Source organism: Acinonyx jubatus, chromosome B2, assembly GCF_027475565.1.
Source record: "Acinonyx jubatus isolate Ajub_Pintada_27869175 chromosome B2, VMU_Ajub_asm_v1.0, whole genome shotgun sequence".
NCBI lineage: Eukaryota > Metazoa > Chordata > Mammalia > Carnivora > Felidae > Acinonyx > Acinonyx jubatus.
This window is the reverse complement of record NC_069385.1, coordinates 93,079,573-93,096,545: the sequence shown is the minus strand read 5'-3', so window position 1 is coordinate 93,096,545 and position 16,973 is coordinate 93,079,573. Positions and strand designations below refer to the sequence as shown.

General features: G+C 36.0%; 1 protein-coding gene across 6 annotated transcripts in view; it reads left to right on the top strand.

Moving 5' to 3' along the window:
- Positions 1-16,301, top strand: part of PHF3 (PHD finger protein 3) — an 81,881-nt gene extending 65,580 nt beyond the window's left edge. For all 6 annotated transcript variants that reach the window (XM_027057494.2, XM_027057498.2, XM_053222614.1 and 3 more), the window contains 8 exons: positions 1,221-1,337; positions 3,305-3,436; positions 4,007-4,142; positions 7,211-7,406; positions 7,895-8,042; positions 10,012-10,101; positions 12,174-12,369; positions 12,594-16,301. In XM_027057494.2, the coding sequence (XP_026913295.2) occupies positions 1,221-1,337; positions 3,305-3,436; positions 4,007-4,142; positions 7,211-7,406; positions 7,895-8,042; positions 10,012-10,101; positions 12,174-12,369; positions 12,594-14,713 (3,135 nt within the window). In that variant the 3' untranslated portion in view covers positions 14,714-16,301. The remainder of the gene's footprint in view (positions 1-1,220; positions 1,338-3,304; positions 3,437-4,006; positions 4,143-7,210; positions 7,407-7,894; positions 8,043-10,011; positions 10,102-12,173; positions 12,370-12,593) is intronic.
- The last annotated feature ends 672 nt before the right edge of the window (positions 16,302-16,973 follow it).

Here is a 16,973-nt window from a genome sequence, read left to right as displayed (position 1 = left end):
TGTGCTGACAGCTCAGAGCCTGGAGCCTGCTTCAGATTCTGCGTCTCCTTCTCTCTCCGCCCCTCCCCCACTCGTACTCTGTCTCTATCTCTCAAAAATAAACATTAAAAAAAAACATTTTGTTAATTTAAATAAGACTTTAATTCTAAATATCTTTTAGCAGTGAGGCAAATATTAATTGAACTGTTAATCATTTTCTGGCATTTCTTGTTCGAGACTTAGAGGAAATCTAAAAGCTATGTATATGAATGCAAACTCCTTACGTATTTGCTTAAGTTTTATAAGATTTTCACTTAAGTGATAACATTTTGTCAATTTGTATAATGATAGTTGCAATAGTATGTGATATGAGGTATTTTCTTAAAGTATATACTAACAGCTACTTAAGAGAAATCTACATTGTATAATCTGTCATCATAGTCCAGGGGATCAGATACTTCTTGAATTATATAGTCTGGAAGCTTTTCTTCAGTAAGTAAACATTTATTTCCATTGGGTTTCTTTCTTGCAGTTGGTTCTTTGCTCTGGAGTCCCTCCAAAGCCTGTTAAAATTTAAACTATGAAATCTTAAAAATATGAAAGACCTCACATTCAATAAAATTCTTTTATGTGGTACCTTGCTATTTACTACAGGTTGGCTATTATGACAGAGTGTATCACTGGGAATACTCTGAGACAGAATCTTCTTTTGGGGCAGGGTGGGAGTAGGGGAACAGTTTTAATACAGTTTTTGGATAGATGTTGTAATGGTTCTACTGTACCTGTTTCTTCACTATGTGTTGATATTTTTACATTTATTTTTTAAATGTTTATTTATTTTGAGAGAGAGAGAGAGGGAGTATGAGTGGGGAGGGTCAGAAAGAGAAAGGGAAAGAGAGAATCCCAAGCAAGCTCTGCATTGTTAACGCAGTTTGTGATCCCACGAACCAAGAAATCATGACCTGAGCCAAAATCAAGAGTCAGATGTTTAACCAGCTGAGCTACGCAGGTGCCCCTGTGTTGATTTTTTATATGAAAGGTGTGTTTGTTACCTTAGATGAAAAGTTCCTAGAATATAAGGTTGTCAGTAAATCTCTTTGTAGTAGATGATTTATAAATAGACATTTGTAAATCCGGTTTAAATATTGCATCTTTATTTATTACAAATTTTTATACAGCAGTTCCAGTTTCTTTTAAAAATGTTTTCTCCCCTTTTTATTCCCATTTTTAAATATTTCCAGATATTATTTAAAAAAGTACTGAAAGGAGAAGTAACCCCTGATCATCTTATAAGAATGAGTCCCGAAGAACTAGCTTCTAAAGAGTTAGCTGCTTGGAGACGGAGAGAAAACAGACATGTAAGATTATCTATGAATATGTGTTTGGCTATATCAGAACCTATATTTTTCAGCCATAGGGGAGAAATTATATATATACACAGAGGTAATTCAACAGAGTACGCAGTAATACAGACTTCCTGTTCTATGCTTCTTCTAAATTACTTATCTTCCATTAACTGAGTTCTTAAATTTAATCTTTTGTTTTCCCTATCTCTGCTGCTTTTTTCTCATTTTCTTCAGTTAGAAGGTTACATAATTAACTTGTGTTTTGTTATATTTCATAAATCAGAAAGATGGGAAATTAGGCACATTTTTTCTTAATCACGTCTATACTTTTCAGAAGCACAATTTGAAGGTATAATGAATATTGGTAATTTGTAGTACTAGATTAAGTCAAAATGAAAATTTTACAGGTTTATAATCCCTTATTATTCAAATTTCAAACACCAAAAGGTCAGAAAAACAAGGATTTTTTTTCCCTTAACACATTTATTGATAAAACCTGACCCAAATTGTCACGTATGGATGCTCATATTTACAGAAATGTTGTGGGCTCAAGTAGCTCTGTCCCAGGTCTGACTGAGGTGTTATGTAACATAAATAGTATGTGCAGCATAGTCCATTTTTAAAATTAAAAAGTTCTGAAAGTCACCAGTGCCAGGAGTTTTCATTTAGGTGTTGTGAACTTGAAATACCTTTAAAGATTGATTAAGTGAATGTGTGACTTAGGGTTATTGTGGCAGTGGGATAACCACATGATCTACTAGTTTGATTACAGTGGCCTCAGAATATTGGCTTTTTAAAATTTACTTATTTTTTATTTTTGAGAGAGAAAGAGCATGAGCAGGGGAGAGGGGCAGAGAGAGAGAGAGAGAGAGAGAGAGAGAGAGAGAGAGAGAAAGAGAGAATAGTAAGCAGGCTCCATGTTTAGTGCAGAGCCTGACGTGGGGCTCGATCCCATGATCTGAGCAAAATCACGAGTTGTAGGCTCAACCGACTGAACCACTCAGGTGCCCTAGAATGTTAGCTTTTCATTCTAGAAAGTATTGGTTATTTACAGTTCATAGGAATTCTACATGATTTACCTGATTGTTTTTTCCAGAATACTTGCATCTCTGGTATTAAGCCTCCATGTGGATCTTCTGCTAAATCTAGTTTGAAGCACAGGGCCTTGATTTCATATATTACACTTATTCACATGTTTCTTCACTTTCACCCTGTGTAATTTTTCCTCTTAATTTGGAAATAGTATCACCTTATCTTTCTCTCCATGTCCCAAATATGTACATGCCTCTCTTCTGCATTGAAATGTGGCTGCAAGTATTACCTGCTTGGGAGACCAGCTTGTTCTTCCTTTAGGCCATGTATCTGATTTCTTTCTTTAAAGGATGATTTGCATATAACAAAGGCAAAATAAATGACCATCTTTACCTTTCTTAACCTGTTCCACTCTCAGCTACTTTTTACTAGTTTTTGCTACACTAGTTTTTGCTATACTTGCTTATTACTGTGTTGCCAGGCTTGTTCATCGTCACAAAGTAAGCTTGGTCAGGAGAAAACTGATAGGGGACTACCTGATAATTTTTGGTATTTGAATAAACTTCCACTATTTGGGGGAGTGTTAAGAACATCAAGTTAGGAATCTGAGGAAAATAATTCCCATTTCCCTGTGGCAGCTGCTACTATACTAAATCAGAAAGCAGGTAAATATCATGTTTCAACCCTTTGCAAATTACATTGCACTTCAGCTCCCTCTGGTTAATTTATGTGTGAACTTCTCATGGCTTATAAACCCAGCACTTAAAACAGTCTCTGACATTTGTAAGTATTCAGTGTATATTTGTTGTTTGAGAGACCACCTAAAGATTAAAAATCATCTACGATGATTTTTTTCATTTTTAGATAAGCTCTTACTATTTAAAGCTGTACATTTGGAAATATGTATATTTCAATTGTGAAATGTTTCTTTAAAATATTTCCTTTAGACCATAGAGATGATTGAGAAAGAGCAGAGAGAAGTGGAAAGACGGCCAATCACAAAAATAACTCATAAAGGTGAAATAGAAATTGAGAGTGATGCCCCAATGAAGGAACAGGAGGCAGCCATGGAGATTCAGGTAAAAATTATAATAGTGTCATGTTTGTAGTGCTCAAAACATGAAGATTCAGTGATTTATTTGCCTCAGATGTTCTTTAAGTTGAAAGAAGAGTTTTAAAAATATATATATTTTAAAGTAGTTTATTTCATTGGTTTCATGGTTTTTTGAGAGTGTTTACAGTATTGTTTCTTTGTATGTAAAGTGCAGGCTATCTGCATCACAGGCACCTCTTAAGCACTTGTTTAAATGTAGATTCTCAGGATCTGTACGACTTTGCAAATTCTTCAGTAGGCCTATAAATCTGTAGGTGCTTAGACTGGTTTGAGAGTGTGATACAACTTTTCTTATTTTCAAATATCAGTGAGAAAATAATAGGAAATCTTGTTAGAGACCTTAAAGAATGAAGACTGAAGAATGTCTTGAGTTTTTGCTCTACTTTGTCATAATTAATATCTAGCATTTATTTTATAAAGAAATAGTGAAAAACAACCTGTGAATGGAATAGCTTTCATGTATCAATATGAAATATAAGTTGATTTTTAATCGGGACAAAATTTTGTCTGCTGAAACTTTTTATTCCTTTTTTAGGAACCTACAGCTAACAAGTCATTGGAGAAGACAGAAGGATCTGAAAAACAGAAAGAAGAGATTGATTCTATGTCTAAAGATACCACTAGTCAACATAGACAACATCTTTTTGATCTTAACTGTAAAATTTGCATAGGTAATTGGAAATTTTTCCTTTCTTCTTTTTTTTTAATGTTTATTTTAGAGAGAGAGAGAGACAGTACGAGTTTGGCGGGGAGGGGTAGAGAGAGGGAGACACAGAATCTGAAGCAGGCTCCAGGCTCTGAGCCATCAGCACAGCCCAACACGGGGCTCAAACTCAGGAATGGTGAGATCATGACCTGAGCCGGAGTTGGACGCTCAACTGACTGAGCCACCGAGGCACTCTTGGAAATTTTTCTTTCTGAAATGTTGCTTTCACTTTGAAAGGGGGATACTTGTGTTTGTAATCTAAATAGGTTTTTGTTTTCTCTGTACTGGTGGTGGGGTACCTGCTCACTCCTTTTGAGGAGTAGCACAGTTTTAGAATGACTGCTCTTCAGAGTTGAGGTATAGTTTGATACTATCATATAGTTTGCTATCTAGAATTAACTGTATTATGTAAGATCTGAACTTAACCAACTCAGAGTCAAAAGACTAGAATTTAAGCATTAGAATAGGCATCAGAACTGTTGCACAGTTGTGATGGTATTGTCATTTACTAGGTGAAGGAATAAAACAGCATTCATATTTTATTATTATATATAACAAATGAAACAAATCCCAAAATATCTTTTTTCTAGTATTCTTATATCTGGCCATTCATTCAGTAAATATTTACTGAAATCTTTTTTGCCGAGCACTTTCTGGTGCAGGGAATATAGTGGTGAATGAGTCAGATATTATCCAGGCCTTAAGAGAAACATAAAGCCTAGTGGGAAAGACAGGCAGGTGATGATTTGAGTAGAAGTACAGTCATAAGTGTCTTTAGCTAGCAGGAAGACTTAGCCTAGAGTGAGGCATTGGGGAGACTTGAATTGATATTTAAGCTGAGACATGAAGACTGAAAGGGGAAGGCCATTCTGAATACTGGGAATGGCATGAGCTTGAATTGAATTCAAGAAGAGGAGAGAGGCATATGATTTGTTTGAAGAGATACTTTAGGGATCACATTTTGTATTATTGCTTTTCGAACTTCAGATTGTGACTTCTTAGTGAAATCAAGTTAGTAAGTAGTTACTAGCATTTCAAAAACAAAAACAATATGAAATACCACAGTGAATTACTCTTACAAAGATGTGTACCATTTTGTGAAACTTTAATTCTGGTTATTTATATATAACCAAAATAATACACACATACACACACGTGTATATACACACACATACATAGATGTGTTGAGTGTGTGTGTGTGTGTGTATAAGTAATGGATCATGAGATAAAATATGACTTTACAGATCATGATCAGAATACTGAAAATCTACTTTTACAGCCACATTGAAGATTTTGGTCTTTTATCTAAGAGCAGTGGATACTGATTGAAGGGTTTTTTTAGCAAGGGAATGGCATGATCAAATTGGAATTTTATGAAGATCTCTCTAACTGTGGTGAGAAGGTATTACAGTGGGAGAAGCCAAGGGAGGAAGGAGGGAAACTCGATAGGAAGCCTCTGCACTAGTCCAATGTGAGATCAAGATGGTTTTAATTAGAGTGATTAGAGCAGTAATTGGAGATGGAAGTAAGTGGAGGCTTTGAGATAATCACATTAGGTAATATTGATAGATGCTAGAGATGGGCTAGATTTAGGGCATAAGAAATAGGGATGTATAAGGAAGAATTTAAATTATATTAATAATCATATCTTCTCAAAATCGTGTTTATTTTACCGTCTGTACAAAATTAAAGACCTAAAGGGCAGAGAATGTTTTTAGACTTTGTTGTTCTTTTTTTTAAGTTTATTTATTTGAGAGAGACAGAGATGGCTCAAGTGGGGGAAGAGGTAGCAAGAGAGGGAGACAGGCTCCTCACTGTCAGCTTGGAGCCTGACATGGGATCGAACCCACAAAAACCCAGGAGATCATGACCTGAGCTGAAATCAAGAGTTGGATGCTTAACCGACCAAGCCACCTAAGCTCCCCGAGACGTTACTATTCTTAAAGAAAGCTATCCATGGTCTAATAGTATTTTTAAGTTCACCCATGTAGTTCTATTTTAATAAAAAATACTTAGTGATTTCTATTAACTTTAATAATTTCCATGGTAATATTTTAGTAAATGTAATGTTAGCACAAAAAACATTTGTTAAACACTACTAGACCTAACCTATTTTCAGAAAGTTTGAGTGATTTGTTTCCTTCTTGGTGCTATAGCCTAAAACCAGTGTCATTTTTTAAACTTTACTAACATTTTTCATGTTTAGTAACTGTACTATGCATTTATGTTATGAGCTGCTGCCATATGTAACACAAAGTAGGATACAGATTTTTTTTACTCAGTTCTTTTTCAAGTAACTTCTCTTGGAATTTGGTGTAATTTAGTATAAAATTGGTAGGGGGCACCTGGGTGGCTCAGTTTGTTGAGCATCTGACTTTTGATTTCAGCTCGGGGTCATGTTCCCAGTATTGTGGGATTAAGCCCTGCATCTGGTTCTACGCTGAGTGTGGAGCCTGCCTGGATTCTCTCTCTCTCCCCCCCTGACCCCCTCCCCTGCTTGCCTTTTCTCTCTCTAAATAAAAAAAAGAAAAATTGCTAGGGAATCAAGAAACTTAGTTTAAAAATGTTTGTTTATTTATTTTGAGAGAGATAGTGATAGCACAAGCAGAGGAAGGGCAGAGACAGAGAGGGAGAGAGAATCCCAAGCAGCCTCCATGTTGTCAGCACAGAGCCCGGTATGGGGCTCCATCTCAGAAACCGTGAGATCGTGACCTGAGTCGAAAGCAAGAGTCCGATGCTTAGCCGACTGAGCCACCCAGGTATCCCAAGAAACTTATTTTAGATTCTAGTTATAATGTTTCCATTTCAGCTTATCTAAGTTGCTTAATATCCTTTTTCCCTAATTTTTACGTTAATTAGAGAGATGTAATATAACACAGCATGAGAAATGATGATAGTTAAAAATTACCCCAGGAAATCTAAGATTATGCAGCAATTCCATCAGAAACACTGAATAACTCTTGAAGTGAAATGGATGAAGTTACAGGAATTTCAGTTTACAAAAATGGTTTGTTTGGTGTCATCTGATGTTAGGTCGAATGGCACCACCTGTAGATGATCTTTCTCCAAAAAAAGTTAAAGTTGTTGTTGGAGTATCTCGTAAACATTCAGATAACGAAGCAGAAAGTATAGCAGATGCACTGTCTTCAACCTCAAACATCTTGGCTTCTGAATTCTTTGAAGAGGAAAAACAAGAGTCTCCGAAATCAACATTCTCTCCTGCCCCACGGTAATTTTCTCTTAGCTGTAACTTCAATAATTATTATAGATCTTTGCCAAATTATACTTGGATGTCTTCAAATATGGAAAAGCGACATATTTCTTAGGAACCTTTCTTTTGAGAAAAGAACTGTACCTTCTTAAACATTAAACTAATTGAGATAAAAGAATAAGACTTAAAATTAATTTAGAGATTTGAGTCTGTGTGTGGGGACTTGACTTTAAAATTCCTTTTAATTATGTTGGTCCCAAGAGGTGGGAGATAGGTCATTAAATAAAAATTGCTCGCACCTCTCTGTACCTTCATCTGAGCCACCCGTGAAGGATATTGTAAGTCATGACTATGTAAATATGAACGTACTTTCATCTTTAATCAATAGCCTTTATGTATTTTGGCTTTCTTGACATGCTAAAATAGAAATAATTGATGACTTAGTAGAAAATGTATTTATTCATGACCATATCTTTAGGCTGAAAATTTCTAATGTCCTTTTTTAGACCAGAGATGCCTGGAACTGTTGAAGTTGAGTCTACCTTCCTGGCTCGATTGAACTTTATCTGGAAAGGTTTTATCAACATGCCTTCTGTAGCAAAATTTGTTACCAAAGCCTACCCAGTATCTGGTTCCCCTGAGTATTTGACAGAGGTACTGAACTTTTCTTGCCGTTTTCTGCTTGGGTTGACATATGTGCTTCCAAAAGAAATAGGAGAGAAAATGATATTATAAATAATAATGTTTTATTTCATTCATAAGTATGTTGACAGTGATGCTTAGAACCATTCAATTAATGAAATTTTGAGTTCACAACTGAAGTTTTTGAACTGTAGATAACTGTATGCTGAAAGTTTTCACCCTACAAATCCTGTACTGTAAGATGTATGTCAGAGAATTAAAAATTAATGAGAGTCTGCATGGATATCATGAGTTTTTCTTTAAAGGATTGACCTACTTAGTATGGACTTCAGTGTTAGCCTGTCAAGAAGATTTTTTTCCATGTTAACAAGTCTAATTCTCCTGTTGCTTATGTTTCCCCTACTGCATGACTACAGCTCTTATCTGCCTCTATCTGTGAATGAGATGTAGGTGATAGTTGAAACATTACAGTAAGGTGACAGTCCCATGAGACCCAATGATCATAGTTGCTCCAGGTACCCTTGGTTGGTTTTATACCTGAAAGAATTGGATGGAACTGTCATGCAACATTTATGGAAAATAAGCAGTTACAGTATTATATTATGAAAAATGAGAAAGTATGACATTTTTGAACTATTTTGAAAAGTTGTGTTTTTCTTTTGTTTCAGGAAGTAGGAAAATAATTCAGTACATGTACTGTATTTTTGTTGAGATTGTATTTTCTGTTATGTTTGTATCTAAACTGTTCCATCCATTCTCAGTCTCCTGATCATGAAGGCAAAAATTAAAAAAGAAAAAAAATTCTTTCCAGTATTTCAGAAGTTTTAAATTGTATATATGCCTATTTTTCTTTAAAGACTAACAAACTTTTCTTTATATTAGGCTGAAATTAGTTTAAGTGTATAATGGTGCCTAACGTTGATCAGTTTATTTGTTTAGCATTGTGTTTTAATAAACAACGTAATTATTACTTTTATATTTAGTTTGCTTGGCAAATAATATTTTAGAAACGTTGATTTTATAAGAGGAAAATTAAATGGACCCATGATGCTTTTCTTTTTGAACAAATCTCTTTAGAAATTTAGTCTTTGATCAGTGGTGAAGAGAACTCTTCTTTTAAATTGGAAAGAAGTCCTGAACTATGGAATTTGAATTTAAACAAAACTATTCTCCTTTCTTAGTTTCTAAGGTTGCTTTCCAGAATTCCACCTCTGCTTTTTACTACTTTTAGTTTAGGACTAAAGTCCCAAATAAAATATTAAATCAATTAATAATTTAAATACACTTAAATCAAATTTACTATCAATTAATTACGCTTTCTATGAATTTTTTCAGCTTCATAGAAAAATAGAAATACACTGATTAAAGTTTTAAATATTTTCAGTTACACAGTTCTTCACTTAATTAAGGTATAGTCATCTGTTTTCAGAAAATCCTACTGTTAAAAAAAATGAACTTGCAGTATTACAGTGTTCTGTACTGTGCAGAAATACACTCTATAATTATACTTGGTAACTTCTGAAATCTAGCTGTTAATGATTAAATGATATCCTTGCCCACTACCACCAAAAAAGGGGTGAGGGGGTAGGAGTGGGCAGAATAGAAAAACAATCTCTAATATTCTGAAATCTGTTGTACTCTTCCTGGATTGTCGGTGTGTCTTTTGCTTGCCACTGCTTCACTTTCCTGTGCCTGTTTTTCCTACTGGGAACTGACATGACCTCAGATTCTATCTCACATGTATCTTGGGCACCAACCTTGGTTATTTGAGGTTGACAATTGAGGCACCCAGCTTGGTTATTTGAGGTTGACATTTGAGGTAAATCCTGATTGCTATCCCTGTACTTTGTTATGTTCTATGATGCAAATCTTTTTATTTACTTGTTTTTTATTACCAATTTTAAATTAGTCTTAGAGTAAATTATGAATATTACAGTAAAGATATTCTGTATATACTGATCACCTTCATTTTTTACTGTAGGATCTACCAGATAGTATTCAAGTAGGTGGCAGGATATCACCTCAGACAGTTTGGGATTATGTTGAAAAAATTAAAGCATCAGGAACCAAGGTAAGGAAAATTTCTTTTGTTACACCTGCATGAGAGAGCACTTGAAAACTAAATCATGAGAGTTCTTATGCAGGGAACCCTAGGGGGTAGGAGCCACTACAAATTCTGAATCTACATAGTGTGCCTGACAAAACTGAACTAAAACCATTTGCTAAAGCTCAGAACAGCTCAGCATTCTTCCTGTGGGTTTTTCTTTCCTTCTGGTATGCTTTCTTAGTGGTTTCTGTCAGTGTTTTGAAAGAAATGTTTTAAAGTAAGTATTGAGATTCCTCCTGGGATTGTGTCTTGCTTTGATTATAGACATTTGTTTAGTTAGGGCATAGGCTAAGAGACCTTAAAATATAGTGGCAACAAAGAGACCCTAAAAATATAGTGGCTCTAAGTATATAGAAGTTTATTTTTATTAAAATTTTTTTTTAATGTTTATTTATTTTTGAGAGAGAAAGAGAGAGAGAGCGAGAGAGACAGAGCGTGAGCAGGGGAGGGACAAAGAGAATGTAAAGCAGGCTCCAGGCTCAGAGCTGTCAGCAGAGTCTGACGTGGGACTCAAACCCATGAACCATGAAATCATGACCTGAGCCAAAGTCGGATGCTTAACCAACTGAGCCACCCAGGCACCCCTATTTAATTTTAAAAGTTTATTTATTTATTTTGAGAGAGTGGGGAGGGGGGAAGGGGAGGGTCAGAAAGAGAGGGAGTGAGAGAGAATCTCAAGCAGGTCCCTCACTGTCAGTGCAGAGCCTGACTTGGGGCTCTAACTCATGACCGTGAGCTCATGACCTAAGCCGAAACCAAGAATCAGATGCTCAACCAACTGAGCCACCCAGGCACCCCCTAAAGTTTGTTTGCTTAAAAATTTTTAAAGTTTATTTATTCTGAGAGAGAGCATGAGTGGGGTAGGGGCAGAGAGAGAGGGAAAGAGAATTTCATGCAAGCTCCTCCACACTGTCAGTGCAGAGCTTGACATGGGTCTCGAACTCCCGAACTGTGAGATAATGACCTGACCTGATACAAGGGTCAGACACTTAACCAACTGAGCCACCCAGGCGTTATGAATATATATTTTTCAATATAGGTTTTAGAATTTAAATTAATACAGTATTAGAATACAAAGAAACTTTGAAGCATTGTAGAAAAGTTACAAAACTTATTTGCTATCACTTTCTCATGATAGTAAAAGTCATAAGAAAGCATTGGGGAGGTATTCCCTTGGATATTTTGGGAATCATTCTTGGCCTACCCATATACTTCTGCCCAGTATTTTATAATATGCCTCCTTCCTGAACTGACTGAAGCACACCCCTAAAAGAGGACAGTTTAGATGACAGACCTTTTATAAGAGAGCCATAGTTTAGCTCATTTACATGTTCTGTATAGGAACTTCTATCAGTTTAGGCTTTGTAGCAGGTCTGTCTCTCTTCATTTTGACTATGTATGTTCATGAAAAGACATCTCATTTTTTTACACTACCAAATTGATACTACATTGGGATTCTCTTTTCTATTGGAAACAAATTCTAGAACCTAGAGGCAAACAAATAAGTTCCTGAGTAAACCAAATGATTTCATAAAACGTATGGCATTTTATGTATTTCAGTTCTTTTCACCCAGTCTCCATTCTGGATTTTCACTGGATTTGAGTTTTTTTGTGTATGTGTACATGGCAGGGTGGTGGTAGGTGATATTAATTTTCAGTATACTGAAAACACAGGCAATCATTTGTGGAGATTATGAGATAGGAAATAAGGGTGTAGTGTAGATATCAAAGGACTTGGGTTTAAATACCTTCTCTGTTACTGACAATTGTGTCACCTTGAGCAAATTAATTATTGTGGGACTCAGTGTCTTATGGGACACCTTCAGATAAAACAGATCTGTCAGTGGGTCAGCAAACATCTTTTCCTAAGAGTTCCTTCCTTTTACTATTTTTATCTGCATTTAAGGTGGCAAATCATGTTTTTCAGTAATCATTATAAAATTTACTGGATTATTACTAGTTGAGAAATGATATTTAAAACCCAGCTATTCTTTAGGTTATTATTTTAAACAGTCATTTATGATTTTCTTGAATAGGAAATTTGTGTGGTTCGCTTCACACCTGTAACTGAAGAAGATCAAATTTCTTATACTTTGCTGTTTGCATACTTCAGTAGCAGAAAGCGCTATGGAGTAGCTGCTAACAACATGAAGCAGGTTAAGGATATGTACCTTATTCCTTTGGGTGCCGCAGATAAAATTCCACACCCTCTTGTGCCTTTTGATGGACCTGGTAGGTATACATTTTAATAATAGGAGTATGAATTAAAAAAAGTGGGAGGTGAGACCAGAGTGAGAAGACAGACTCTGCTTGCATTCTTGGGTTTCAGCCCTCTAGAGCTGACTTCACAGGGACAGGCACCCACCTAATAGGCTGTAATAAGCTAGATGCAAAAATGTACCCTGTGTTGTAATGGTTGAAAATGACTGTTCATTGATGTTTTTTATTTTATACAGGGCTTGAACTGCATAGACCCAATCTGTTGTTGGGCTTAATTATTCGTCAAAAACTTAAGCGGCAACATAGTGCTAGTGTTAGCACTAGTCATACAGCCGAGACTTCTGAAAGCGTACCAATGGCATTGCCACCTGACAAAAAAAGTAAGATGGAAGTTGCCACAGAAGAAACACCAGAGGAAGAAAATGACTTTTTTAATTCTTTTACAACTGTATTACACAAGCAGAGAAATAAGCCTCAGCAAACTCTTCAGGAAGACCTTCCAACAGTAATTGAACCTTTAGTGGAAGTCACCAAACAAGAGCCACCAAAACCTTTAAGATTCCTTCCTGGGGTATTGATTGGCTGGGAAAATCAACCTTCTACTCTGGAATTAGCAAATAAACCTCTTCCTGTGGATGATATACTTCAGAGCCTTTTGGGCACTACTGGTCAGGTATATGAACAGACTCAATCGGTGATAGAACAAAACACTCTTAAAGAAATTCCTTTTCTAAGTGAGCAAGCTGACCCCAAAGCAGAGAAAGTAGATAAAGTGGAAGTAACTGATGGTGAAGCCAAGGAGGTAAAGGTTAAAGTAGATGATCTTTCAGAGTCTACAGGTAATTCAGTAGTAGGAGAAGAAACATCAGTAATGGGTTCTTCTTCCATTTCTCCTGGACCTTTGACGAGTCTTAGCCTCAGAGGTAAACCACCAGATGTTTCTACAGAAGCATTCTTAACAAATTTATCAATTCAGTCGAAACAGGAAGAAACTGTGGAGAATAAAGAGAGAACGTTAAAAAGGCAGCTGCTGCAAGATCAAGAGAATAATTTGCAAGATAATCGGACTTCAAATACTAGTTCTCCATGCAGGTCTAATGTAGGAAAAGGAAACATAGATAGTAATGTCAGTTGCAGTGAAAACCTTGTTGCTAATACAACAAGGTCCCCACAGTTTATCAACTTGAAACGGGATCCTAGACAAGCAGCAGGACGAAGTCAGCAGATAACTGCTTCAGAAAACAAAGATGGAGATAATTGCCGGAATGGAGAAAAACACACCCTGCCTGGTCTGTCACACAAGGAGCACTTAACAGAACAAATGAATGTAGAGGAAAAGTTGTCTTCTGTAGAGAAGAGCTCATGTGTTCAGCAGGGTGATAATTCAGGGGTTGCACAAAACTCACCGTCAGTAGAAAACATACACACTTCTCAAGCAGAACAAACAAAACCCTTACAGGAGGATATTTTAATGCAAAATATCGAAACTGTGCACCCATTTCGAAGAGGATCCACAGCGACAACATCTCATTTTGAAGGTGGAAACACATGTCAATCAGAATTTCCTTCTAAAAGCATCAACTTTACTTCCAGAAGCACCAGCCCCAGAACAAGTGCAAACTTTTCACCCATGAGGCCACAGCAGCCCAACCTTCAGCATCTCAAGTCTAGCCCCCCTGGATTTCCATTTCCAGGACCTCCTAATTTTCCCCCACAAAGCATGTTTGGATTTCCACCACATTTACCGCCTCCTTTACTTCCCCCTCCAGGCTTTGGCTTTGCTCAAAATCCCATGGTTCCCTGGCCACCTGTTGTTCACCTGACAGGCCAACCACAACGTATGATGGGTCCCCTTTCACAAACATCAAGGTATATAGGCCCACAAAATTTTTACCAGGTTAAAGACATTCGAAGACCAGAAAGGCGCCATAGTGACCCTTGGGGTAGGCAAGACCAACAGCAACTGGATAGGCCATTTAATAGGGGTAAAGGGGATCGACAGAGATTTTATAGTGATTCACACCATTTGAAAAGAGAGCGACATGAAAAGGAATGGGAGCAAGAGTCTGAAAGGCATAGACGCAGAGACAGAACCCAAGACAAGGACAGAGACAGAAAAAGGGAGGAAGGGCACAAAGATAAAGAGAGGGCGCGGTTGTCACATGGTGATCGAGGAGCAGATGGAAAAGCAAGCCGGGATAGTAGGAATGTAGACAAGAAACCAGATAAACCTAAAAGTGAAGACCATGAAAAGGACAAAGAACGAGAGAAAAGTAAACATAGAGAAGGAGAAAAGGACAGAGATAGGTACCACAAAGATAGGGACCACACTGACAGAGCTAAAAGCAAAAGGTAAAATTTGCAGGCTGCTTCAAGATTACATTTAAATAACTTAAATGTTGTATCTTAAAAACTTTACGATTGCCTGCTAGGATTGTGCCATCTTTTAAATTTTTAATATTGGTGGTTTGCAGAACAATAAAATCTGTGTGTTGGTGCAGAGTGCTCTCTGTACCAGTGCTCATCATCCCTTCTTCATACCAACTGTCCCTAGTTCTAGGAATTTAATATTTTTAAAAGTTTTACATTGCTGTATATTCAAAGATTTGTTTTATTAATATGCAATAAAGGCTTAGAAATTTTAGTTTTATTCCTTACTTGGTAAATATGGTTAACTATGGAGTATATTTACTGCCTCTAGTGAATGTCCTTTATATAATGACTAATTTGAGAGTAATGTGTGCTCTGTAAGTTTGTTTAAATTGCACTGTTTTTAAAGAAACTGTAGAGGAGAAACAGAATGCCAAGCAACTTCATAATCAGATTATATTAATCATTTAGTTGAGCAGTTTTTGACCAAGAATCAGACGCCCAAGGAGTACATTTCTTGCTTTAATCTGCACTCATTGAAGGCATTTATTACCATTACTACAACTTTGTGGTAGGCCATTTCTTTCCTTTTCATTTTTGGCTCTTTGGAAACTTGAATACTTAAGCTTGTACATGATCTTGTGTTTTGCTATCCTTTTTACTGTAAAATGTAAATATTTTAAGGGATATTTTGATTCTAAATATGATAAAAGAATTTCTCACCTATTTTGTGTGTGTGATTTGAAATTCAGTAGTCAAAGTATTCTTTAAAGCTTTAATTATCATCAGATGGTAAACCCTTACTCCACCAAGGGCATAGAGCCATAGCTCTCTAAATCAGGCAATAGATGAGGGAAAAAACGATTTCTGTACCATAGATTACACACTATTGAGGTAAATCATGTAGTTCTAAAGAGGCTATGAATTGAGAACTACTAATGAAAAACTGTTGTAGCTATAGCTCACTTTATAGGTATGTTTCTGAAAACTTGTATACCATCAAAATTTGGTACACTGACTAATCATTTCAGAACTTTTATTTTAGAGAAACATGTTGTGAATCTCTTTGGAACATGTGTAATTTGTTGGTGGAGGAGGGGGGATAACTACAGTTTTGTATGCTAGTACTTCTTGAAATAGAAAACACCTGGAGGCTGTTGTTAATCCAAATTTAAATTTACTTACACCCTAAATTACCTACTGTATTGATTGCTATAATTTAAACCAATAGCTACCAAAAGTTACTAGCACTTGAGGCCAAAAAAGAAAAAACAGTATTTTTGCTCCTCTGTATTAATGAAGAAAAATATAAATGACTTCACAAAATTAAAAAGATAAAATTGATTTTCTTAAAAAGTATAACGATTACAGTTAAAAATAGTTTTTGAAAATGAGTCAGCTTTGGTGTTCTCACTGGAGAGAAAAGGAGCTGAAATTCAAAACCAAACATTTTGTCTAACTTGCAATAACTTGCAACCCTTTTTTTTGTCATCCTTATCCTCCGAAATTAATGATCATAAAAGTTCTGAAACAGAGGACTTGTATTTAAATAAAGTTTGTTTAATTTTGGTCTACTTTTCTTTTGGAAATTAACTTGTTAGAAAACTAGTCAGTTTGCAAACAAAACTTAAGGTTGGTCATCTTTTGCAGCATTATGAAGAAATTGTTCAGGGTTTTACTTAAAAAACAACAAAAACCAAAAACAAATCCCTCAAACCAAAAAAATTACCTTTTTGATTTCAACTATGTATGTTAGTAAGTCTGCTTCCCCTGATTAATCTGGTAGGGATGGTGGGGGGGGAGTTGAGTAGACATTGAATTTTTTTTGTTTGTTTGGTAAGGTAAAAATGGGTTAACCAATGGAAGAAAGCCTTTAAGTTAGTTTTTTATTACTTCTTAGCCAGTAGTTTCTTATATATATTGTGATGCTTTCATATCTCATTGGAGCTTGATCTCATAGAGGCTCCTATTAGTGGTGGCCATCTCCTGAGATTACAGGGCTACTAAGTGTTAAAACCAGGTCTCTTACCCTTGTTGACTGAAACATTGTGGTGATTAGGGGGAGTATAGGCATATTGACTGAGGTTTTAACTTGGGAGGAAAGGGAAATGAGAAAAATTTTCAGTGAGTAGTAGATCCAAAGCCATTCTCAGTCTTTTAAAGTCTCACCTACAAACCAGCCTTAACACAAATATGAGTTAAATGAGATTCCTCTTTGTTTCTCCTGTCTTAAGGAAAGCTTAATC